General features: G+C 43.3%; 2 protein-coding genes across 2 annotated transcripts in view; both read left to right on the top strand.

The window, feature by feature from the left end:
• TRPC4AP (transient receptor potential cation channel subfamily C member 4 associated protein) overlaps positions 1 to 26,014 on the top strand; it is a 265,655-nt gene that overhangs the window by 169,022 nt on the left and 70,619 nt on the right. The gene's annotated exons all lie outside the window — the stretch shown is intronic.
• LOC309872248 (ER degradation-enhancing alpha-mannosidase-like protein 2) overlaps positions 2,330 to 26,014 on the top strand; it is a 32,494-nt gene continuing 8,809 nt past the window's right edge. Inside the window, exons 1-8 of the mRNA XM_082746162.1 lie at positions 2,330 to 2,568; positions 2,785 to 2,895; positions 4,740 to 4,779; positions 8,520 to 8,625; positions 14,304 to 14,429; positions 16,726 to 16,937; positions 19,146 to 19,287; positions 20,567 to 20,691. Coding sequence (XP_082602288.1) covers positions 2,462 to 2,568; positions 2,785 to 2,895; positions 4,740 to 4,779; positions 8,520 to 8,625; positions 14,304 to 14,429; positions 16,726 to 16,937; positions 19,146 to 19,287; positions 20,567 to 20,691 — 969 coding nt within the window. The 5' untranslated portion in view covers positions 2,330 to 2,461. The remainder of the gene's footprint in view (positions 2,569 to 2,784; positions 2,896 to 4,739; positions 4,780 to 8,519; positions 8,626 to 14,303; positions 14,430 to 16,725; positions 16,938 to 19,145; positions 19,288 to 20,566; positions 20,692 to 26,014) is intronic.

Here is a 26,014-nt window from a genome sequence, read left to right as displayed (position 1 = left end):
ATTGCAAGCACTTCAAAGGAAAGGATTGTGGCCTGACTACTTTGGAATTTTGATTGTATGCCATGCACTGTCCATCAGACTCTCAAGGGCAGAAATTATTGCCTACAACAACACATTCAATTAATAAGGGCAGATGTTCTGGTACTATTCACAGAATACCTGAAAGACTCCCCCCTAAAAAACTGCTAGAACTGATAAATTCTGTAAAGTCACAGGATACAAAACCAATATACATAAGTCTGTTGGATTTCTGTACATCAATAATGAAGCAGCAGAAGGAGAAATTAAGAAAACAATCCCATTTACAACTGCATCAAAAATTATAAAATACCTAGGAATAAACCTAACCAAAGAGGTGAAAGATCTGTACTCTGAAAACTAGAAAACACTGATGAAAGAAATTGAAGATGACACCAAGAAATGGAAAGACAGTCCATGCTCATCGATTGGAAGAACAAATATTGTTAAAATGTCTATACTACCCAAAGGAATCTATATATTTAATGCAATCCCTATCAAAATACCAAAGGCATTTTTCACAAAGCTAGAACAAACAATTCTAATATTGGTGTGGAACCAAAAAAGACCCCAAATAGCTAAAGCAATGTTAAAGAAGAAAAGCAAAGCTGGAGGCATCACAATTTCAGGCTTCAAGTTATATTACAAAGCTGTAGTAATCAAAACAGCACGGTACTGGCAAAACAGACATGTAGATCAATGGAACAGAATGGAAAATCCAGAAATGAACCCACAACTATGGTCACTTAATCTGTGACAAAGTAGGAGAGAATATCAAATGGGAAAAAGAATGTCTCCTTAGTAAATAGTGTTGGGAAAAATGGACAGTAACATGCAAAAGAATGAAACTGGACTTCTTTCTTACATCACATACAAAAATAAATTTAAAATGGATTATAAGCAGTAACTTTATTTTTGAGTAGACTCTATGCCCAATGTGAGGCTTCAACTCATGACTCCAAGAATGTGAATCATATGCTCTACCGATTGAGCCTGCCAGGTGCCCCAGGCAATGACTTCTTTGACATTAGCCATAGTGACTTAATTTTTCTAGATATGTCTCCTGAGGCAAGGGAAACAAAAGCAAAAATAAACTATTGGGGCTACATCACAGTAAAAATCTTCTACACGGGGGCACTTGGGTGGCTCAGTCTGTTGAGCACTGCCATTGGGTCAGGCGATGATCTTGGGGTCCTGGGATTGAGCCCCAGATTGGGCTCCCTGCTCATCTGTCCCAGACTGGGACAGATGTCTGTCTCTCCCTCTGCCCTCCCACCCCTGCTTATGTGCTCGTTCTCTCTCTCTCTCAAATAAATAAAATATATTTTTAAAAAAGCTTCTGCAGGGGCGCCTGGGTGGCTCAGTGGTTTAAAGTCTCTGCCTTCAGGTTGGGTCATGATCCCAGGGTGATGGGATCCAGCCCCGCATCGCGCTCTCTACTCCACGGAGAGCCTGCTTCCTCCTTTCTCTCTGCCTGCCTCTCTACCTACTTGTGATCTCTGTCTGCCAAATAAATAAATAAAATCTAAAAAAAAAAAAAAAAAAAGCTTCTGCACACTGTGTGTGTGTGTCTGTATATGTGTATACACAACACACACACACACACACACACACACACACACACACACACGGGATATTACCCAACAAAAAAACACAAATATTTACTCAAAAATCATATTTCGCAAATGTGATTGAGTTGGGGGGGGGGGTTGTTATCTTGTATTACTCAGGTGGAACCTAAATGCAATCACAAGTGTCCTTATAAGAGATAAGTGGAGAGAGTGGTAAGACACACTCACAAGAAGGCAGAGTTTGGAGTGATACGGCCACAGGCTAAAGAATACTGCAACTTTCTCTTCTCCAGGAGAAGCTGGAGAGGCAAAGAGCTTATTTTCCTCTTGAGATTCCAGAGGAATTTGATCCAGTGAAACTGATTTCAGACTTCTGGCCTCCAGAAGTAAGAGAGAATCGGTTTCTGTTGCTTTAAGCCACCAAATGTGTGGTAATTTTTTATAGTCGTCACAGGAAACTACTGCAGTGCACCTGTGTTATCTAAGTCTCCTGCTTTCTGTCCTCTGTCTTTAATGTTTATACGGTGGTTGAAAAAAATTATGTATTTAAAGTGTTCAATACTGTCGTAGTACACAATAAGTGCTCAACAAATGCTGTTACTAAAACATTAGTTAATTATAGTATCTGTAGTAGCCACTGTTTTTCAGCCACGTTCATTTCCACTTCAGGGACTGTATGTCCCAAGATGCTCTTTGCCTGGATTCCACCTCGCATTATATTCTGGGACTTGTAGTCCGGAAGTGGGTAACTGATTCATCAGCGCGCAGGCGCAGGGGCGCGGATTCCCGGAACAACCAGCAGAGAGGCTCGCAGGATGAGCGGGTGGCGGTGGCTGCTGCTGCGGCGGCCTCGCTGACAGGACGCGAGCTCTATGCCTTTCCGGCTGCTGATCCCGCTCGGCCTCCTGTGCGTGCTGCTGCCCCTGCACCATGGTGCGCCAGGCCCGGATGGCACCGCGCCCGACCCCGCTCACTACAGGTGAAGGGGGTCAGGCTCCTAGCCCTTCCTTAGTTGGGGAAGGGGAAGCGCAGACCCGGTCCCTTTCCTTTCCCTTGGTCCCAGGACCCGCCACCCTGAGGGATCCCGCCACTGGGCTCAGGTGGTGATTCCCCACTTTCCGCCCTATTTCTTGTCCTTTTCCCTGCCTCGTTTCGTTTTGTGGCCCCCTGACTTATTTCTTGTACCGCGCACCAGGGAGCGAGTCAAGGCCATGTTCTACCACGCCTACGACAGCTACCTGGAGAATGCCTTTCCCTACGACGAGCTGCGACCTCTCACCTGTGACGGGCACGACACCTGGGGCAGGTAGTGGGAGTGGAGAAGCAAGGGGGGGGGGGCGGCTTGGGTGTGGCAGTCCAGTCCTGTGGGCGGGTCTGCTGGCGCTGGTGGCTTCACGGTCTCCTCAGCAGTTCCAAAAAAGCTCCTAGCGAGGGTGAGGCCAAGTTCCTTCCAATTCAGGCCAGCACCACCGGGATCCACCCAGTCTCCTGGAAAGTTGGATCCCACCGTGTAAAAAAGCCTGACAGCCTGGTGGACTGGACCTCTGGGCTCCAGCCACGACAGTAACAGGCACCCGCAGTGGGAACTTGGACAAATGGACAGATTTCTGGAGTCCTAGGCTATAGAGGAAGGACTCCAAGAAGTCAGAAGACCCAACCCCTTCATTTTATAATTGGGCCAATAGGCCCAGGAGGGGGTATAGCTCTTCCAAACTCGAAACTTCAGAGCATTTGTTGTTAGTAACTGAAACACACTCTCATTACTGACTGCTTCTTGAGATTTCAGCTCAAAATGTCACCTCAGGATCAGCTCCCTTAACTACCCACCCCCTACAGGTCAATCTCCTAAATCACCCTATTTATTTATTTATTTATTTAGTAGTACTTCTCACTCTCTGATACTATCATTTTCACTTGTCTGCTAGTTTGTCTTTCTCACTTCCACTATAATAAAAATTTATGAGATGGAATTCTCTGTCTTGTTCCTTGCTGAGTGAGTGAAGAATCCTTGCATTTCGCTGAGGCTGACATTGATTAAACACTGTGCTAAGCATTTTACTTGTGTCTTCTCATGTAATTCTCTTAACACCCTTAGGAATTAAGTGCTGCTTTCTCCATTTAACAAATGAGTATGCTAAGCACGGGAGACGTTAACTCAACAAAATTTGTGCTGGTTTTCTTTTTTTAGATGACAAGAAAAGTAAGCAAATGGCAAATCCAAGCAGTACCAAATCATATACAATAAAGTCCGTATCTCCCTTAGCCTAGAACTCCAACCACTGTTGATTTTCATGTACATCCTCCCCAAAATATTTTCAGTTTATACCATCATATAAGTATGTATATGTGTCTTTTTAAATCAGCTTTTAAAAGGCATAACTTATATATATATAATAAGATGAACCCATTTAAAGCATATAGTAACCATTATCATAGTCAAGAGAGAGTACATTTCTGTCATGCTAAAAAGTTCCCTTATATAGGAACTTAAAGTTGATCCTTCCTCCACTACTGGCCCAAACAGTTGCTAATCTGCCTTCTGTCTACATGTCTGTCTTCAAAAATGCAGATGGAAACATACCTCTCACTGCCTATTCTATTCCTTGTCTTTTCCATTGAACTATATAATTTGAATATTTTAACATTAATCCATAGAACTCCTGATAACAATCTTTTCTGACAACTTCATAGTTTTGGACTATTCCAATGTATTGCAATTTAGATAATTATTCTTCCAACTGGTGTATGTTTGGGTTGTTTCTAGCTTTTTGCTCTTCTGCACATTACTGGATCTGCATTCTCAAACATACAGCTTTGTACACATTGAGATAAATTCCTAGATGGGGAAAAGCCTATGCCCTTCGCTAGAATCTTATACTGCCTCCCTATGGCAGAGAAGAATGCCAGTGCATATAGAGGCTGTGGTTAACCACAGCTGAGCAGTATCAGCCCATCCTCCCAGGTGCATTAAATGGGTCAGAGCTTCTTGGCAATTTTCACTCTGGCTTCTCTGTTGTGACTGGAAGCTGGGACAGGCAGAGGCGTTGCTGTGTCTCACTTACTGGTTTGGGGGGTATCTGATCTGGGGCAGCCTTACTATCTTGCATTTGATTTTCTTACTAAGCAGCTGGGATTTCTGTCCTTTTACAGTTTTTCTCTGACGCTAATTGATGCCCTGGATACTTTGCTGGTAAGTGTCTTGACAGTTGCTTTACTGCACCACTGTTGTGTAACCGAGATCCTTCCTCTTTTGGCAGCTTGACTGTGGGTGAGAAACGAATTCTTCACTTAGGCCTTTTATCTTCATCTCCAGATTCTGAGCCATCAGGTTTTGGTTGTCCAGCTAGATAGAGGAAAAGGATGAATTCCAAACGTGTTCAGGGTCATTGATTCAGCAGACGTTTATAGAGGACTTGTGAACACAGCACTGGGATAGGCCTGTATAACTGGATGATGCAGAGACTTTGAGACCCTCCTTGTTTTCAGAGGCTTACATTCTAACTGGCCATGTTCGGTGATAAAAAAAAAAAAAATAGTAGCAGTAACGAGTTCATGTGTTGTGTGTAGGGCTTGTGCAGAGCACTTTGTATGTGTTACTTTGTTTAATCCTTCCAACAACCCCATGAGATATGTACCTTTACCGCTTCTTAGTGTGGGGAAATCTGATGCTTAGGAAGGTAAAAAGGGTTGGCCAGGGTCCAAGGCTATGAAATGGTGGGGCTAGGACTTGAGCTTAACTCTGAATGACTCGGAGTCTTATCTGTCCTCCTTAAAAAGGTCACAGGAGAGGATTGAACAACTTTCTCCCTACTTCACTATTTCTGGTTTTCTGTCACGTCTTCTCATTTTTTTAAAAAAGATTTTATTTATTTATTTGACAGAGAGAGATCACAAGTAGGCAGAGAAGCAGGCAGAGGGAGAGGGGGAAGCAGGCTCCCCGCCGAGCAGAGAGCCCGATGTAGGGCTCAATCTCAGGACCCTGAGATCGTGACCTGAGCCAAAGGCAGAGGCTTAACCCACTGAGCCACCCAGGCGCCCCTCATTTTTATATATTAATAACATTGACCTGAATGTGATCACCTTGTAGATGTACTTTTGCCTTTTTCCCCTTAATGTTAACTTGTATGTACTTGTCCACTCATCAAATACTTACTGGGGGTTCCCTGTATGCCAAGCACAGTGCTAAGCTCTGGAGTTAACAGTGGTAAGTTTAAAAAGACATGGTCCCTGCTTTCGTGGCCTTACGACTTCAGTGAGGGAGATGGGAAATCAAAAACTAATCTTAAAGGACAAAGAATTACAAATCAAGATGAGTGCTCCGAGGGAGGGGAACATGTGAGTGGTCATGTAACAAAAGAAATGGACCTAGACTGAGGAGGTCAGGGAGGACTTCCCTAAGGCAGTGAAATGACACTTCAAGTTGGGATCTGAAGGAGAAGCCAGTGTTGACTAGGGAAGTTGGGGAGGACGTAGTGGTCCAGGCAGAGCGAACAGTGGGCATGGGCAAGGGCCTCACAGCAGGAGAGAGCGAGGCAGATGCAGGAAATTAGAGGAGGGCCAGTATGTCTGGGATGCGGAGAAGGAAGTGCAGGAAGCAGAGTGGAGCTAGAAGCCTGGTTGGGGACCAGGATGATGGAAGCCCTTGTTCACTATGTTAAGGATTTTGATTTCTAATTTGAGAGGAATGGAAAGCGGCTGAAACGTTTGAGTAGAGGGTGGGAAGTGCTGGGATTTTGAGAAGATCACTACCTGCATTGTGGAAGGAGATTCGCGTAATCATTCAGTAAGCATTTGTGGAGTACTTGCTGCATGGGCCGTGCTTGGCACCCTGGGGGAAGGCAGGGATGAATGAAGCTCCTTCCCAGACAAAGGTCTCTCTTAATGTGGAAAGAAACAGGTGCTGTAAGAGTTGTGGGTAAAATAGTCTTTAAAGGACGAAGAGGTTCATTTTAGCTGGAGGGATCAGAGGCTTCCTTCCTAGGAAGTGACATTCAGACAATCAAAGCCAGGTCAGATTTGGAAATGGGAAGACACATGATGGAGAATTTTCTGGCAGAGGGCACAGCATGTCTCAAGGCAAAGAATGGAGGCATAGCAGTAGCAGGTATGGTTTTCCTGAAGTAGGTGAGGATAGGTTACATGAAGACGAACAGTGAGAAACATAGGTTGAGGGGCACCTGGGTGGCTCAGTTGGTTAAGTGTCTGCCTCTGGCTCAGGTCATGATTTTGGGTTCCTGGGATTGTGCCCTGCATTGGGCTCCCTGCTCAGTGGAATGTCTGCTTTTCCCTCTCCCTCTGCTCATGCTTGCTCTCTCTCTCTCTCAAATAAATAAATAAAATCTTAAAAAAGAAAAGAAAATATGAGTCCAAATCACTGAGCAGCTTGAGATAATAAGAATTGTTTTGGTTCCAGGTGACAAGAGACCCAGTTCAAACTGATAAGAGACAAGAAGGGAATTTACTGAGTCAGATAAGTAAAAAGTCCAGATAAAGCCTGGCGTCAGACTTAGCTGGATCCAGGCATATGAACAAATGTCTTCCCGAGTCCTTCTTTTATCTCTGCTTCCTTTGTTAGCTGTGTTCTTGGGCTCTCCGTATGCTGGGCAGAGTAGCCAAGAGTATCTCCAGATTAATTTCAGTGCATATGGGAAGAATCAGCCCTTATGCTTTAATACCAGGAACTGAGTCTCATTGATTTGGCTTGGGTCGCCCACTTATTCCTGAACCAGTCACTGGCCAAGGGATACAGTACAGTGCTCCACATCAAGCACGCATTATTGCAGCTGAGGGGATGGGGTCAGCCTCTCCCAAACTGCAGGAACAGCTGTAGAAGAAGAGTGATTCCTCGAGAGAGAATTAGGGTACTACTATCAGAGTAAAAGGTATCAGAATTGCATTTGGCTGATAGTTTAAATGAAGAAGGTTAATATTCTCAAGTGAGAGGAGGTCTAGAGGTAATTTCTAGCATGGGGTTGGCTGTCCACCTGTGCCATCAGAGACCCAGGTTCTTTGTATGTTTCCATTCTACCATCATTAGTGTATTGGCTTTCATTTTCATGATTAGTACTTCAGGGTCTAAAATGGCTGCTACAGCTCCAGAAATCAAGTCTGCTTTCAAGGCAGAAATAAGAGTAAGCAGTGTCCCTTTTTATTAGGAAAACCGAATTTTATTAGGAAAACCAAAGCTTTCCCAGATGTACCCTCACTAGACTTCTCAAGGTTTAGCCTTGGCTAGATAACATGGTCACCTCTAGCAGCAAAGGAGGTGGAGAAAGCGAGTATCTGGATTTCTGTTTTCTATAGTGGAGACTACCAGAGTAAAGGAGATTGGAAATCAGTATTGGACCAACCAATCTGCAGTGTTTCCCACAAGGATGAAGGTGATCAGAGAAGTTTAAAAATAACAGATACCCACTGCAAATGTCAAACTAGTTTTTCCTCACACAGTCTACAGTCTTTATTGTTTCCTTTAAGTGGGTACATAGTGGGGACGCCTGGGTGGCTTAGTGGGTTAAAGTCTCTGCCTTCAACTCAGGTCATGATCTCAGGGTCCTGGGATCAAGCCCTGTATCAGGCTCTCTGCTCGGCAGGGAGCCTGCTTCCCCCTCTCTCTGCCTGCTTGTGATCTTCTCTCTCTGTCAAATAAATAAATACAATTAAAAAAAACACACATAACTTAAAAAAAAAAAGTGGGTACATAGTGACTCTTTAAGTGGTCCTTAAGAATTTACTTAACCTGTCTCCTGATACTGGGTGATTTCTAGATTTCAATGTTTCCTTCTCCTGTCACCAGTCCTAGAACAGAAACTGGAGGTCTTAAGTTGAATAAGTGAAGGCCACACGAGTGTAGGATTCCAGACTCTTGATCCAATGTCTTCAGGGCCTTCAAGCCTGAGAGAGCCTCACTGTCAAGTCTGTCTTCTCTTCCAGATTTTGGGGAATGTTTCAGAATTCCAAAGAGTGGTTGAAGTGCTCCAGGACAACGTAGACTTTGATATTGATGTGAATGCCTCCGTCTTTGAAACCAACATCCGAGGTGAGGGCTGCCTTCTAGAACCTTTGGAAGAAAAGAGAGTGTTGAGTTTTGCCTCTGTGTAAACCAGGAGTTAGTATATAGGATCACAAGGGTCAACCTTGCCAGAGCACTTGGCCCAGACCAGTGACAGACAGAGATCTTCCCCGCAGAGGATGGGGTGTGGAGGTCTCAGGATTCCCCCATCAGTTTTAGACATGAGCAGGGGACAGAGAAAAGACTGGAAAAAATTGTGCCAGAGTGATTCCTGTATTTGACGCTAGGCTTACAGCCAGCCATGAGTAAGAAGGACGTAACCCTTGCCTTCTTGGATCTTATTTTCTAAGAAGGGCTATCCAATAGAACTTTCTATGATGATGGAAATATTCTGTATCTATGTTGTCCAGTGTTGTGTCCACTAATCACACATGGCCATCGAATATTTGAAATGTGTTTACTGCTACTGAGGAATTGAATTTTTAATTTCATTTCATTTTTAACAAATTTAAATTTGAATAGTGACATATGGGGGGGGCACTTGGGTGGCACAGTCAGTTAAGTGTCTGACTCTTGTAAATGAAACAAGATGAGATTGGGAGGGAGACAAACCATAAGAGACTCTTGATCTCACAAAACAAACTGAGGGTTGCCAGGGGGGCAGGTAGGGTTATGGACATGGGGAAGGTATGTGCTATGGTGAGTGCTGTGAAGTGTTAAATCTGGTGATTCACAGACCTGTACCCCTGGGGCTAATATCACATTATGTTAATTTTTAAAAAAAGTGTCCGACTCTTGGTTTCAGCTCAGGTCATGATCTTAGGGTTGTGAGATTGAGCCCTGTGTCAAGCTCCGTGTTCAGAGTGGTCTGCTTGAGACACTCTCTCCCTCTGCCTCTTGCCACTAAAATAAATAAATAAATCTAAAAAAAAAAATAATAATGGCATGTGGTTCATGATTTACTGCATTATACGGTGCAAGTCTTGGGCATTAGTTTCCAAAGCTGGCTGTGCATCAGAACCACTTGGGACCTTTAAAAAAGTTCAATGTTTAGGTTCCACTCTAAACCTAATGAATGGGGATTTCTGAGTTGGGTCCTAGCATCGATATTTTTATCAGGTTTCCAGTGATTCTTATGAAGCTAGTATAACCCTTACTTTCAGTGAACCCTTAGACCACCAGTGGCTTAACAAACTGTCACTTCTGGAGGCCAAGTTATATTTCTTCCCCTTATTTTGTATGTGTTTTGCAATGAAACTTGTATTGCGGGTATGTGATAACGTTTTTGGAAAGATTAAGGAGCAGAGGGACAGCATGATACAAAATCTGGCTGAGGGATCAGACCTGAGTTGGAGGCCATGCTCACTGCTGTGTTCACAGCTTGTGAGTCTAATTTATCATCTGTGATTTATGAGTCTGTTACACTTTTATTGCTGATATGAATATAATTATACCAGCTTTCTTTTTCTTTTGTTTACTTTCAATCTTTCTGTATTTTTATGATCAGATAGATCTTTTATAAATTACATATTATATTTTGTTTATCCATTCTGACAATCTTTTCTTTTAACTGAAGCATTTAACCCATTTACGTTTACTATAATTACTTAGGTATTTGCATTAGTTTCTGTGGTATTATTTTGTGCTATTTGTCCCATCTTCTCTATGTTCTTTTTCTCTTTTTCACTCTCTCCCTCTCTCTTTTTTTTTTTTTTTTTTTTTTGGTGCCTTCCTCAGATTGATTTTTTTCCCCCTTATTCCATTCCCCCCCCCTTTTTTTTTAAAAGATTTTATTTATTTATTTGACAGGCAGAGATTACAAGTAGGCTGAGAGGCAGGCAGAGAGAAAGGAGGAAGCAGGCTCCCTGCTGAGCAGAGAGCCCGATGCGGGGCTCGATCCCAGGACCCTGGGATCATGACCTGAGCCGAAGGCAGAGGCTTTAACCCACTGAGCCACCCAGGTGCTCCATCCCTTTTTATTTTTATTATTTTTAAAAAAAAATTTTTTTTTTAAGATTTTATTTATTTATTTGACAGAGAGAGATCACAAGTAGGCAGAGAGGCAGGCAGAGAGAGAGAGGAGGAAGCAGGCTCCCTGCTGAGCAGAGAGCCCGATGCGGGACTTGATCCCAGGACCCTGAGATCATGACCTGAGCCGAAGGCAGCGGCTTAACCCACTGAGCCACCCAGGCGCCCCCCATCCCTTTTTATTAATGTAGAAATCGTGCTCAGTATCTAGCTTTTAAAATAGTTTTCCTGAAAATTTAACATAACATAACAAAAGTCTAGAGTTTATGAGAATCTTTATTCACCTGAATAGTACAAAGCCTGGCTCTGAGGATATCCTGACCTGTATGCTGTAGTTTGCATTTTTGTTTTTTTGTTTTAAGCCCTCCATACATGATTGCTGTTCTGTACAGTTGAGGTTTTAGAGTTACTCATATTTACCATTTCTTTTTTTAAATACTTTTTAAAAAAGATTTTTATTTATTTATTTGACAGAGAGACACAGAGCAAGAGAGGGAACACAAGCAGGGGGATGGGAGAGGGAGAAGCAGGCCTCCCGCTGAGCAGAGAGCACAATGAGAGAGAACCCAGAACCCTGGGATCATGACTTGAGCTGAAGGCAGATGCTTAATGGCTAAGCAACCCAGGCACCCCATATTTACCACTTCTTTGACCATCTTTCCTTCCTATGTCTCAGACTTTACATCTGTGATCCCTTTCCTTCTATCTGAAGCACTTCCTTTAGAATGTCCTCTATTGCAGATGTGTTCTTGGCAGATTTTCTTTTTTTTCTTTAAAGATTTTATTTATTTATTTGACAGATGGAGATCACAAGTAGGCAGAGGCAGGCAGAGAGAGAAGGGGGGGAAGCAGGCACCCTGCTGAGCAGAGAGCCCAATGAGGGGCTCAATCCCAGGACCCTGAAATCATGACCTGAGCTGAAGGCAGAGGCTTAACCCACTGAGCCACCCAGGTGCCACTCTTGACAGATTTTCTCAGCTTTTGTTTGTATGATATGTCTTTATCTCATTGCCTTTCTTGGGTCTTTGAGGGATAATTTTGCAGGACATATGGTTCTAAATTGATGGGATTTTTCTCTTAGCATGTGGAAGAAACCTTTCAATTGTCTTCTCATTTCATTGTCATTGTTAAGACGTAATCTGTCAGTCTCATTGTTATTATTTTGCACGTGTTTGGTTTTATTTATGCTCATTGTCCCCTCCTTTTAAAAGCTTTTTATTATGAAAGCTTTCAAAAATATATAAAAATAGAGAAAATAATATAATGAACTAGAGCTACCCATCACCCAATTTCAATAATCGTTGTTACATGGGGGGCGCCTCAGTGGCTCATTGGGTTAAAGACTCTGCCTTTGGCTCAGTTCATGATCTCAGGGTCCTGGGATCGAGCCCCGCATTGGGCTCTCTGCTCAGCAGGGAGCCTGCTTCCTCCTCTCTCTCTCTCTGCCTGCCTCTCTGCCTACTTGTGATCTCTGTCTGTCAAATAAATAAATAAAATCTTTAAAAAAAAAAACATAGTTAACATGGACTCTTAACTTTTTTTGTTTTTCTTTTAGTGTTCTGCAGTTTTACTGCGATGTGCATAAATGTGGATTACTTTTAATTATCTTGCTTGGCATTCCTGGGATCCGAGAATCGGTGTCATTCATTAGTTTTCAAAAGTTATGAACTTTTCTCTTTAAGTAGTTCCTCTCCCCCATTTCCTCCCTCTTCTCTTTTTAGGACTATAGCGAGGGAGGTGTTACACCTTCTTACTGTATCCTCCAAATCTCTTTGGGATATTTTAAAAACAATTTTGTCTCTTTATGTTGTATTTTGGGTAATTTTTTGGAATCTGTCTTCAAGTCCACTAATTCTCTCTTCAGATATATCTTATTTGCTATTGAACCTGTCTATGTAATTTTTAGTAATCTTTAACTCCAATTATTACATTTTTCACTTTTAGAAATTCCGTTTGGTTCTTTTGTAAATAGGGTTGGTCCTTTATATATTTTCTTGCTACTTAGTCGCCTGTTCCAGACCTTTTTTGATTTCTTTAAACATTTCCACATAATTATTTTGTAATGTGTCCAATAATTCCAATATTTGATATACTGGTAAGTCTTGTTCTTTTGTCATTTCTGCTGGTTTATACTCCCAGTGCTTTGTTTCTTTGTATGTTTTATGATTTATTTAGATTTTAATGTACACTCATTCCCTAGACTTTATCTCTGGGCTCCTTTGAGGCCTAGACTGAAGGTTGGTTCTTCCAGGTTGACTTTTTGTTTACTTCTGCCACTTGGCTGGAGGCACTGTTTCCCAGAAACTGTTTAATGCCAAAAGTTTGTGTTGTCCTAGACTACACAGTTAGTGTGAATTCAAGCTGTAAAACTTAGTGAGTGTAGTTACTAATTCTTAGGGAAGTTTTTTTGGTTTTGTTTTCTGTTTTCCCTTTCTTTTACTTGGCATCAAGATCTGAGGCATGCAGTTTTCCTTAAAATATGCTGGGGGAGGTGGATAGGGTTTATTTTGAATCCATCCTTATACAGGCTATATAATTCTTTCAGATCCCAACTTTGGGGAGTTTTTTTTTTTTTTTAAGATTTCATTTATTTATATGATAGAGAGAGCAAGAGCCCAAGTAGGGGAAGGAGCAGGCAGAGAGAGAGGGAGAAGCAGGATCCTTGCTGAACGGGAGCCTGACTTGGGGCTCATTCCTAGGACCCTGGGATCATAACCTGAGCCAAAGGCAGATGCTTAACGACTGAGCCACCCAGGCACCCCTATGGTGGTATCTTTTATCAGACTTTCCACTTTCAGTATGTTCTGCCTTTGTTTCTTATTCCCGCCCTGACTGGAGGAAGGGGAAACTGAAGCTCAAGGTCACCAATTCTTTTCCAATGAGAGGGCCATTCAGGATATCTATTTAGTCATATTTCCAGATACAGAACACTTATGTCTTTTTATGTTTTATTTTTTAAGATTTGTTTATTTATTTATTTATTTTGGGACACAGAGAGAATGAGAGAGAGAGCATAAGCAAGGGAAGCTGCAGGCACGCAGAGGTAGAGGGAGAAGCAGGCTCCCCAACAAGCAAGGAACCCAACATGGGGCTCGATCCCAGGACCCTGGGATCATGACCTGAGCCAAAGGCAGCCTTTTAACAGACTAAGCCACCCAGGCGCCCCATATTTATGTCTTTTTATAAGTCCTAAATATTGTGTCAGAAATTCAAACGGATGAATTAAATGCAATGAAGGTAATAACTACTCTGCCCCCACCATGCCCGTCCAGGTCTCTGGGGCAAGGGCAGGGATTGGGAGACAGAGTAACCAAGTGAAATGAGCATGGGTTTTGGAGTGAGACAGACCTGGCCCTACCATATGCTAGATAATGACCCAGGGCATGTCACATTACCTCTCTGAACCTCAATATCTTCACTTAAAGAGGGGACAGTAGTACCTAGGGCTTGGTATACAATAGGGATTAAAAATAAGTGATAGTCATTGTTTGGGGGATCCACCCACAAAGAGCAAAAAACTGTAAGCTTACCAGTGTACCAGTATGTGGGATTAAGGGATTCTTTCACTAGGTGGCTTTAGGCCCTTCCCGGCAGCCACCCAACAGAGTATGTAGGTTTCATTTACGGGAAAGACTGGTCTTTGGGACTCTGACACTTGTATTTCGTGCTCTCTGTAGTGGTAGGAGGACTTCTGTCGGCTCACCTGTTGTCGAAGAAGGCTGGGGTGGAAGTGGAGGCTGGCTGGCCCTGCTCTGGGCCTCTCCTGAGGATGGCTGAAGAGGCGGCCCGAAAACTCCTCCCAGGTAAGACATGGGGTACAGGAAGTCCAGTAGGTCCTGCTACTTTTGCTGGAGACCAGGGTGGTGATGCTGAGTTATTTTCTGCCGTTTCTCACCCAAACCCTTGCTGTCTCTGCCTCTGGACCCCCACCATGGAAATCAGCAGAGTTCTGGGCATTTTAAGGGCCTGCTGGGACCCTGGCCCAGGACAGATGAGCTGACCTCATGACTCTTCACAGGGTGGCACTGAAAGCCAGCCTGGTGGGTGGAAGGCTCTCTTACTTGAGCGAGCCCTTTGGCCTCCTCCCTGCCCCACACTCTGCTGGAATAAAGGGATTCCAGAGAAGAGCCTTGATCAGTGCATTAGGAGCCCCTGGTTCTGGACTAGCCAATGTCTTGACCAAGCCACTCTTCTCTCCCTGGTTCAGTTTCCTTGTCTCTCAAAAGGGAATCATAATCCCCGCTTGCTTGCCGCATTGGCTTTTTGAGAGGCTGAAAACGAGGTCAGAAAGAAGAAAGTGCTTGGAGAACCGCTGAAAACACCGCTGAAACACAGGGGACTTGTTTGTAGCTCAGCTGTGTCCGGGGCTGCGGGCCAAGCCTCGGTGTATTTGCCTGGCGGTGCAGTAGCCGAGCATGGCCGCACGAGCTGGACACTGTGTTCTCTTTGGGGCGTGGTGGGGACTCTGGGGCTGTTCACACCCAAACACATCACCCGAGGCGTTCACCAACCTCTTGGCCACCACAGTTCTCCCTTTCTGGAGAAGAGCAGAGGAAAGTGAGGGAGCTGGTTCAGATGCACTCATGGCTTACAGCTCGTAGCCTCAGTGTCTCCTTAAAAACATCATATCCTGTGTGATTCATGGGTACGGCACACTGCTCGGTTGCTTCCCCCTCCTTTCTTTTTCGGTCATTAAAAACCAGTTTGTATTGAGAAATACACAGGCTGGAAAGTCCATATTGGAGCAAGCCCCCACCGATCTGCCATTCAGGTGAAGAGAGGATTTTGTCACCCCCCCACCTTTTGAAAACTGCCTGACTTTTATGAAATACTTCTTTGCGCCCCGAGGTTGTGACTTCCGTTCTCCTCACTTGCCACTTGGGCCTGCCACACACAAGTCTGCCACTCATCATGAAGTCGCTGGGCCTTGCGGTTCTTGGAAGTTTTGATAACTTTGTTCACAGTTCGGTGACGCACGGGCTGCTCTGGGGTTATTTGACCTTTGGCCTAGAGAGGAAATCTCTGCCGCTGGCTATTTATCTAGCTCCTTGCCCTGAATCAGAAGACACAGGGATGGGAGGGGCAGAGCGTAACAGTGGGCACGAGGTGGGCATTCTCATCCCAGCTCTGTTTGGCTCCCTCTCTATGACCTTTGAGTCACTTCCTTACAGACATGACTCTTCCTATCTATAAATTGAGGGTTGAACCACATCAGTAGTTAAGCAATTTATATCCTTTTTAAAAAATTGTAATAGTTTACCCCCTAAACTGTTTAAAGCAGGGATCTCAAACTGCCTCCTCTGGGACTGCTTCGGGTCTGCAGGTAGGTTTCATTTGGTCATACTGTGTCTGGAAAAGCATATGAAGGGAATCGGACAAAGGTGGTCAAAGATACCACCATAAGTTATCCATAAGTGCTGGGGCTCTCATGTACAACGCGATGACCATAGCTCACACTGCTATACAATATGTTTGAAAGTTGCTAAGAGAGTAGATCCTAAAAGCTCTCATCGTAAGGGAAAAAAACCAATGTTTTCTTTTTGTATCTGTATGAGTCGATGGATGTTAACTTTCTGCGTTCATCCTCTCACCGTATAGGTAAGTCAGGTGTTTGTGCTGTACGTCAGTTGTTGTATCTCAATAAACTCAAAAAGAGAGAAGCATGTGAAGGGCTTCTCATGGCGCATGCTCTTTAGGATGCCACAAGCCCAGCTGCTTCCTGTGGCTTAAACCCTATATTCCTCCCACTACGTTTCCTGCCTGCCTCTGAAGGCATCATGTAAAATACTTAAAAATGGAGCTGCTCTAGCCAGAGTAGGCCTACCTGGACATGGCAGCCTGGAGCACAGCCTGCTGCTTTCCTCCTCATCATGGGCAAAAGTCCGACGGCCCCACTGATCATTGCTTGACAGCATCTGGGTTAGGTGGTCACCAAGGGCCTGTAGTCATGACCTCTATCCCTCTCTGTCTTCATCTCTTAACAGATCACCCAGGAGATAGAGAGGGAAGTGCTGGCTGAGGCCTCGGGTTTGGGCCTGTGTGTTGAACCATCCCCATGTCCCCACTCCTGTCTGAGATCATTATTTTGTGATTATTCAGCATTTCAGACCCCCACTGGAATGCCATATGGAACGGTGAACCTGCTTCATGGTGTGAACCCGGGAGAAACCCCTGTCACCTGTACAGCAGGCATTGGGACCTTCATTGTGGAATTTGCCACCCTGAGCAGCCTCACTGGTGACCCCGTGTTTGAAGATGTGGCCAGAGTGGCCCTCATGCGCCTCTGGGAGAGCCGGTCGGATATTGGGCTGGTAGGTCGGCTGCCACCCTTTCTGTCTGAGTCAAGTTGGCCACCGTAGCCCCTGCTTATAAGACTCGAGCAGTAAGTTGCAGCCCAACCAAGGGAAACTTAGGGTGACCTCAGCAGTGCCCCAGGACTTCGCATCAGGACACTGAAAGTTAAGCAAGCCTCCAGTTCAAGTTTTGGCACGGGGGAAGAGGGCACAAGAGAGCACACCCTCTCTCAGGAAGGGGGCCCTGTTGAGGTTTGACGCCTTGAGCTTCTTGATTTTTAGTAAGCGTGTCATACGCTTCTTGCCCATGACTCGCATGGTGACGTTGGATGGCCAGCCCATCTGGCCCTCATTTTTACTGTCTATTTGTGTTTGTTAAACTGGGTTTCTTGGAATAGCAGTGCTGAGAGATGTTGAATGGTTAGCTGTTCTATGAAAAAAGTAATTCCTAGTCAGTTAAGTTTGGGGAATACTACGTAGACCGTTAACCCTTGAATTTTGAACTGCATGGGTCCACTTAGACAGATTTTTTTTACAATGCAGTACTATAAAACATATTTTCTCTTCTATATGATCTTTTTTATTTTATTTTTTAAATTTTTTTTTAAGATTTTATTTATTTATTTGACAGAGAGAGATCACAAGTAGGCAGAGAGGCAGGCAGAGAGAGAGAGGAGGAAGCAGGCTCCCTGCTGAGCAGAGAGCCCGATGCGGGACTCGATCCCAGGACCCTGAGATCATGACCTGAGCCGAAGGCAGCGGCTTAACCCACTGAGCCACCCAGGCGCCCCTATTTTATTTTTTATCTTTTTTTTTTTTCTATATGATCTTCTTAATAACACTCCCTTTCTTTTCTCTAGCTTACTTTGTTGTAAGAATATAATACATAGGGGCACCTGGGTGGCTCAGTGGGTTGAAGCCTCTGCCTTCGACTTGGATCATGGTTCCAGGGTCCTGGGATCGAGCCCTGTGTCGGGCTCTCTGGTCGGCGGGGAGCCTGCCTCCCTCTCTCTCTCTACCTGTTTCTCTGCCTGCTTGTGATCTCTGTCAAATAAATAAATAAAATCTTAAAAAAAATACATTTAAAAAAAGAATACAGTACATAATACATATACGAAGTTATGTGTTAATTGACTATTTATGTTATCAGTAAAGCTTCCACTCGAGATCAGGCTATTAGTGGTTAGGTTTTGATAGTCAGGAGTTAATATACAGATTTTCGACTATATAGGGCTCAGCACCCCACCCCCTACATTGTTCAGGGGCCAACTGTAGTGTCTTTTTTTTTTTTTTTTTGAGACTCATAATGAACATGAATAGGTTAAAGGTTATGAAATCCTATGGTAAGTAAATCTATTTAACTTGGCTTAACTCACTATTTTCCAAATTTATGTGACCCCAGAGCTTCCCTTTCTTCTCTAATACCAGTGAACCCATGGAGATTGAACACACTTTGAGCCAGATGATCTCTAAGGCTGGTTTCAGCTCTTAAATCAGATAATCTGGTGAAACTAACAGTAATTGAGCCAAAGCTATCCAGGAAATAACACTAGATTTAGTCAGAATTGGGTTTGATCCCTGGCCTTGCTACACTGAAACTTTGCAACCCTGGACGAGTCACTCAACCTCTCTGATCCTTAGTTACTAGAGCAGTAATGCTGATGTACTAATATACTCTTGGTGAGTCATTATGACTTGGAAAGACTGAGTTGTCTGAAAGTGATTCAAGCAGGGACACATTTTATGCAAGTCTGGTTCTAAGCTTGAAAAGTGAAACTTGTATGAGGAATCCTTGAAAATCCCTTAAGAAGATGCCACTGTGGAGACCTACAGTAACTCCGTTAGTAGGTCCAACACCAGCAGGTTTTTCTCCAGCCCTGGAACACCACAGTGGAGTTTAAATCCTCTCAGCCCCTACCATGGCCTGCCTTCTGACAGTGTCTCTCCCACGGGCCTTCTCTGTTGCCCAGGGTCTGCTCTGTTTGCCTTCAGATGGAAGTTCCAGAACTTAAAACTACATGGAGCAGTTCCCCAAATCAGAGACAGATACCAATAGGAGTCTGTGGCCTCCCAACCCCATACCCCGATAGCCTGCGTGTCTTCTGAGAGTATCAGGCCGCCTGCCTTGCCTCTGACTGGCCAGTCGCGGGTATGGGGAGATCCGTGTTTGGTCTCGAGCCCTCCCTGGAGACTATGTGTGTGTGTATGTGTCTTCTTTCCTCCCAGGTTGGCAACCATATCGATGTGCTCACTGGAAAGTGGGTGGCCCAGGACTCCGGCATCGGGGCTGGCGTGGACTCCTACTTCGAGTACCTGGTGAAAGGAGCCATTTTGCTTCAGGATAAGAAACTCATGGCCATGTTCCTAGGTAAAAAGGGTGGGGTAGGGAGGCTTTTGTCGTGATTTTTCCCATCAACAAGTGATTTACTTAGAAATTTTCCCTTGCTCCCAAGTGCGGACAGCATCTGTTCTGAGTACCTGAGTCTGCATTCAGAGCCAGGATGGACTGAACATTGCCCCCTTAGTGCCCACTGTAGCTTTTCAGGCCTTCCTGCAAGATCCCAGTGAACTGTGCTCTGTTCTCTGTGTGTGGCCCTGGGTTTCTTATTTGCTGACCATTGTACATGGGTTCTCTTTGCCTAGAACACCTTTTTTCCCTGTTTTCATGTGTCCAAATTCCGTTCACCCTCTAAGGCCCAGCTGCAGTGACACCTTGCCCATGAAGCAGCTTGATCCCTCCTTAAAACTAAGGGCCTTCAGTACCTTTGTAGAGTCAGCTTTCGTCCACAGCTAACAGTTGAGTGCTGGGTCTATGCCGTATTCATCTTTCTGTCCCCCACGGTGCTTTGCGTGAGGTAGGTGGTTGATTAATGCCTGTGGAATAAAAGCGTTTTATCCTCTAGGCCCTTGGACACTAATAATAATGAAATTGAGGAATTGTTGAGCACCTAGTAATAGTTACTGTGAGGGCTACCATTCATTTATTCAGCAGATACTTAGTACCACTGATCTGTCTAGCGCCGTGCAAGCACCCAATATGGACTATTTCATTTCATCCTTATGGTGCTATTTGAGATTGTGTTATTAATTGGCATGTGTATTTGGTACTTCATTTGGATAATAATTTATTGTGTGTATATATTATGCACTATTGTAGCATGGAGGATTCTGCAGTAAGCAAAACAAAGCTCTGCCCTTCATGGATTTACAATCTAGAGAGAAGTGTAAGTTCAAGTTCCCACCAGAATGTAAGGGCCTCAGGGCCTGCCTTTTGTCTTGTTTGCTACCCTGTAGGTACCTGTACCTAGTAGATGCTCAGTGAATGTTGTTGAGTGAATGAATGACTGAACAGTCCCATGAGGTGTGTATCATTACTCTCCCCACTTTAGAGATAATGAGACTGAGGCTTAAGAAGGAAAACCTTACCCAAGGTCACAGCTAACAAGTGGTAAAGCTGGAGCTGGAATTTGAGTCTGGACGTTTGACTCCAGAACTCATGCTCTTTTCTCTATGCCTTGTTGCTTCCTAGTCTGCTTTGAAGCTACATCATCATATCGTCTTCAAAAGTGTAAGTCCGTGCTGCTGGGGTCAAGACCTGCCTTTCATCTCTGTGATCACTGATGTGTCTTATTGCATCTCCTCTGCAGAATATAACACAGCCATTCGGAATTACACCCGCTTCGATGACTGGTACCTGTGGGTACAGATGTACAAGGGGACTGTGTCCATGCCAGTCTTCCAGTCCCTAGAGGCCTACTGGCCTGGTCTTCAGGTAGGAATGATCAGAGAGGTGGATTTTGTTTTTCTGAAACTGACAAGGCAAGCTCATTCTTTTTTTTTTTTTTTTTTTTTTTGAACTTAATTCTGTTTTATTTTTTATTAACATATAATGTATTATTTGTTTCAGGGGTACAGTTCTGTGGTTCCTCAGTCTTACACAATGCAAAACATTTACTGTAGCACATACCCTCCCCAGTGTCCATCACCCAGCCACTCTACCCCTCCCACACCCCCTCTCTTCCAGCAACCCTCAGTTTGTTTCCTGAGATGAAGAGCCTTAAGAGACTCTTTTGTTTGTCTCCCTCTCTGGTTTCATTTTTTCCTCTCTTCCCCCTACTATCCTCTGCTTTGTTTCTCAAATTCCACATACAAGTGAGATCATATGATAATTGTCTTTCTCTGATTGACTTATTTCACTTAGCATAATACCCTCCAGTTCCATCCATGTTGTTGCAGATGGCAAGATTTCAGTTTTTGATGGCTGCATGATATTGCGTCATACATATACACCACATCTTCTTTATCCATTCATCTGCTGATGGACATCTAGGTTCTTTCCATAGTTTGGCTATTGTGGACATTGCTGCTGTAAACACGGGGGTGCACGTGGCCCTTCAGGTCTCTACATTTGTGTTTTGGGGGTAAATACCCAGTAGTGTAATTGCTGGGTTGTAGGGTAGCTCTATTTTCAACTTTTTGAGGAACCTCCGTACTGTTTTCCAGAGTGGCTGCACCAGCTTGCATTCCCACCCACAGTGTAGGAGGGTTCCCTTTTCTCCGCAGCCTCGCCAACATCTGTCATTTCCTGACTTGTTAATTTCAGCCTTTCTGACTGGTGTGAGGTGGTGTCTCATTATGGTTTTGATTTGTATTTCTCTGACGGTGAGTGATGTTGAACACTTTTCCATGTGTCTGTTCGCCATTTGGATGTCTTCTTTATAGAAATGTCTGTTTAGGTCTTCTGCCCATTTCTTGATAGGATTATTTGTTCTTTGGGTGTTGAGTGTGATAAGTTCTTTATAGATTTTGTATACTAGCCCTTTGTCTGATATGTCATTTGCAAGTATCTTCTCCCATTCTGTCAGTTGTCTTTTGGTTTTGTTGACTGTATCCTTTGCTGTGCAAAAGCTTTTGATCTTGATGAAGTCCCAATAGTTCATTTTTGTCCTTGCTTCCCTTGCCTTTGGTGATGTTTCTAGGAAGAAGTTGCTGTGGCTGAGGTTGAAGAGGTTGCTGCTTGTGTTCTCCTCAAGGATTTTGATGGATTCCTCTCTCACGTTTAGGTCTTTCATCCATTTTGAGTCTATTTTTGTGTGTGGTATAAGGAAATGGTCCAGTTTCATTCTTCTGCATGTGGCTGTCCAATTTTCGCAACACCATTTATTGAAGAGACTGTTTTTTTTCTTTCTTTCTTTTTTTTTTTAAAGATTTTATTTATTTATTTGAGAGAGAGACAGTGAGAGAGAACATGAGCGAGGAGAAGGTCAGAGAGAGAAGCAGACTCCCCGTGGAGCTGGGAGCCCTATGCGGGACTCGATCCCAGGACTCCGGGATCATGACCTGAGTCAAAGGCAGTCGTCCAACCAATGAGCCACCCAGGCGTCCCGTGACTGTCTTTTTTCCATTGGACATTCTGTCCTGTGTTGTCAAAGATTAGTTGACCATAGAGTTGAGGGTCCATTTCTGGGCTCTCCATTCTGTTCCATTGATCTATGTGTCTGTTTTTGTGCCAGTACCATGCTGTCTTGATGATGACAGCTTTGTAATAGAGCTTGAAGTCGGAATTGTGATGCCACCAGCTTTGCTTTTCTTTTCAACATTCCTCTGGCTATTCAGGGTCTTTTTTGGTTCCATACAAATTTTAGGATTATTTGTTCCATTTCTGTGGGGAAAAAAGTTGATGATATTTTGATAGGGATTGCATTAAATGCATAGATTGCTCTAGGTAGCATAGACAATTTCACAATATTTGTTCTTCCAATCCATGAGCATGGAATGTTTTTCCATTTTTTTGTGTCTTCAATTTCTTTCATAAATGTTCTATAGTTTTCTGAATACCAATTTTTTGCCTCTCTGTTAGATTTATTCCTAGGTATCTTATGGTTTTGGGTACAATTGTAAATGGGACTGACTCCTTAATTTCTCTTTCTTCTGTCTTGTTGGTGTACAGAAATGCAACTGATTTCTGTGCATTGATTTTATATCCTGACACTTTGCTGAATTCCTATATGAGTTCTAGAAGTTTTGGGGTGCAGTCTTTTGGGTTTTCCACATAAAGTATCATCTGCAAAGAATGAGAGTTTGACTTCTTTGCTGATTCGGATGTCTTTTATTTCTTTTTGTTGTCTGATTGCTGAGGCTAGGACTCCTACTACTATGATGAATAGCAGTGGGGATAGTGGACATCCCTGGTGTGTTCCTGGCCTTAGGGGAAAAGCTCTCAGTTTTTCCCCATTAAGAATGATATTTGCTGTGGGTTTTTCATAGATAGCTTTATGATATTGAGGTATGTACCCTTTATCCCTACACTCTGAAGAGTTTAATTAAGAAAGGATCAAAGCAGATTCATTCTGGTATAAGTCAAATGAGGTATTTTAGTTGCTTGAGTACTTGAGTTGGAGACAGAAGAGAGAGTTAGAGTGAATTAGACAGACTTGAGGCTCTGCCAAGCTGCATTTTCCAAAGGGAGCTTTAAGGTATCAGGAACTGAGCTTCCAGTGTGCTGTGAAATGTGATACCATTTAAAATGAAGTAGGAGGGGCCCTGGGTGGCTCAATGGGTTAAGCCGCTGCCTTGGGCTCAGGTCATGATCTCAGGGTCCTGGGATCGAGTCCCGCATCGGGCTCTCTGCTCAGCAGGGAGCCTGCTTCCCTCTCTCTCTTTCTCTGCCTGCCTCTCTACCTGCTTGTGATCTCTTTCTGTCAAATAAATAAATAAAATCTTTAAAAAAAAATAAAATAAAATGAAGTAGGAAGTGTCTTTCCAGGCTGGCCAGTAACCACCATTGGCAACAACTGTTTCTCCACTGGACAGTTCTGTCAAATCTCTTCATTCTTGACAGAGGGCCTGAGAAAAGACGTGAAAGCAGCTGGGGCTGCTCTCTGTGCCATCATTATTGTTTTCTATTACATGATCTGATGGAGTCACAGCTGGGAGGGTGGGATGTTGGAGCCCATCTAACAGGCCCCTATGTATACCACAATATTTTTACAAGCTCGTTTCTTTTTTTATTTTAAGAAAAGGTAATACATGTAGATGGTGGTAAATTTTAAAAGCACACAGAGGAATACAGTGAAAAGTAAATCTTGAGCACCCATCCCCAGACGCCCTCCCCAGTCCAGCTTGTATTACGTTTTGTGTATAGCTTTCTAGAAATCTGTATGCATAAATGTATGCATAAATTATATTTACCTTTTTTCTTTACATAGATAGGAATATATTATGTACCTTTTCACTGAATATGTCTTGGGGATCATTCTTTATTGATACATATAGGTCAGTTTTACTTTTTTTTAAGATTTTATTTATTAGAGAGAGTGATCACGAATAACAGGGAGGGGCAGAGGGAAAAGCAGACCCAGTGAGCAAGGAGCCCACTGCAGGGCTTGATCCCAGGACTCTGGGATCACTACCTGAGCCAAAGGCAGATGCTTAACCAACTGAGCCACCCAGGCGCCCCTTGATTTTACTTCCTTTTAACAGATGAATATATTCCATTAAATTGATAATTCTGCAATTCATGTACTAGTCCCCCATCATGTACTTTTAGCCAGCCTTCTTATTTTACAGATGGGGAAACAGGCTCAGAGAAAACTTGTTGACAATATTTTTTTTTTTTTAAGATTATTTATTTATTTATTTGACAGAGAGAAATCACAAGTAGATGGAGAGGCAGGCAGAGAGAGAGGAAGGGAGGCAGGCTCCCTGCTGAGCAGAGAGCCTGATGTGGGACTCGATCCCAGGACCCTGAGATCATGACCTGAGCCGAAGGCAGCGGCTTAACCCACTGAGCCACCCAGGCGCCCCACTTGTTGACAATATTAAATATAGGTCCGACTTTTCTAAGGTATTCAAATTCTGTTGCTTGGATGCCCACTAAAAGAATTTTGAAGAATCGTGGAATCCCCTGCATGTTTTTAACCTTTTTCTCCTCAAACTCATATTTTCATTCTCCTCCTCCAACAAGATTTTATACTAATTGTTATATTTTATGCTAGATAAATTTTATTGAAACCCTCTTATATCTTTGTAATAAAATTTCTGTATACATAGAAATTTAAAATACTTTAGAATTTCCTCTGACCATAGGCTCTGAGTATTAAATTTGTTTTCTTCTTGACTTGGTTATCATTAGTATGTTAAATGAGTAAAGCAACATTCATAGCTTACATTTTTTGATGAATAATTATGAAACATAAAGGCAATTTAATCAGAAATACACTTTGTGAGATTTTGGGAGCTTTTTAATTTTTAAGTAGTTTGTATTTGTGCGTGAACAACACATATTGCTACAATGGGATATGGTTATGGATCAAAAGTTTTGTTCCTGTTTTCATCTTTTAGCTGTTAGTGCTGAGTAGCCTTATGCATATAAATAAGTAGATAGGAATGGAAAGAGTTTGATTATTGCAATGACATTCAGACCTTTTTTTTTTTTTTTGAACATCAGGGAGGGAGGAGGAGGGGCCAAGGGGGAGAGAGAATCTTAAGCAGGTTTCACACCCAGTGCAGAGCCCTTGGGGTTCCATCTCGTGACCTGAGCCAAAATCAAGAGTTGGACTTGTAACCAGCTGAGCCACCCAGGTGCCCATCATTCAGTTCTTTGTAATCATTGACTTAATAGATTGATCCATATAAAACTGCCAGTATTTCATTGTCTTACCTACAAAAATGGCAGTATTATATGGTTCCTTCTTTATATGATGAAAATAGTCATAATCTGTCATCAGAAATCATTTTTAATGATTCCTCTGCTGACAACTTGACCAGATCCTCTTCCAGTTTTTTGAAGGCAGAGTATTGGGAACCATCTGATACACAAAAGAATTTGTTACATGGTGGTTAGAGTCATTTCATTTTTTCAACACCTGCACCAGTTTTGTTTTGTTTTTTTTTTTTAAGATTTTATTTATTTATTTGACAGAGAGAGAGAGAGAGAGAGAGCCAAGCAGGGGGAGTGGGAGAGGGAGAAGCAGGCTTCCCACTGAGCCTTCCCACAGGGAGCCTCCTGGGGGGGCTTGATCCCAAGACCCTGGGATCATGACCTGAACTGAAGGCAGACACTTAACAACTGAGCCACTCAGGTGCCCTCTACA

This window comes from Mustela nivalis (assembly GCF_964662115.1).
Source record: "Mustela nivalis genome assembly, chromosome: 8".
Taxonomy (NCBI): domain Eukaryota; kingdom Metazoa; phylum Chordata; class Mammalia; order Carnivora; family Mustelidae; genus Mustela; species Mustela nivalis.
The sequence above is the reverse complement of the archived record's forward strand: the minus strand, read 5'-3'. Positions and strand labels throughout refer to the sequence as shown.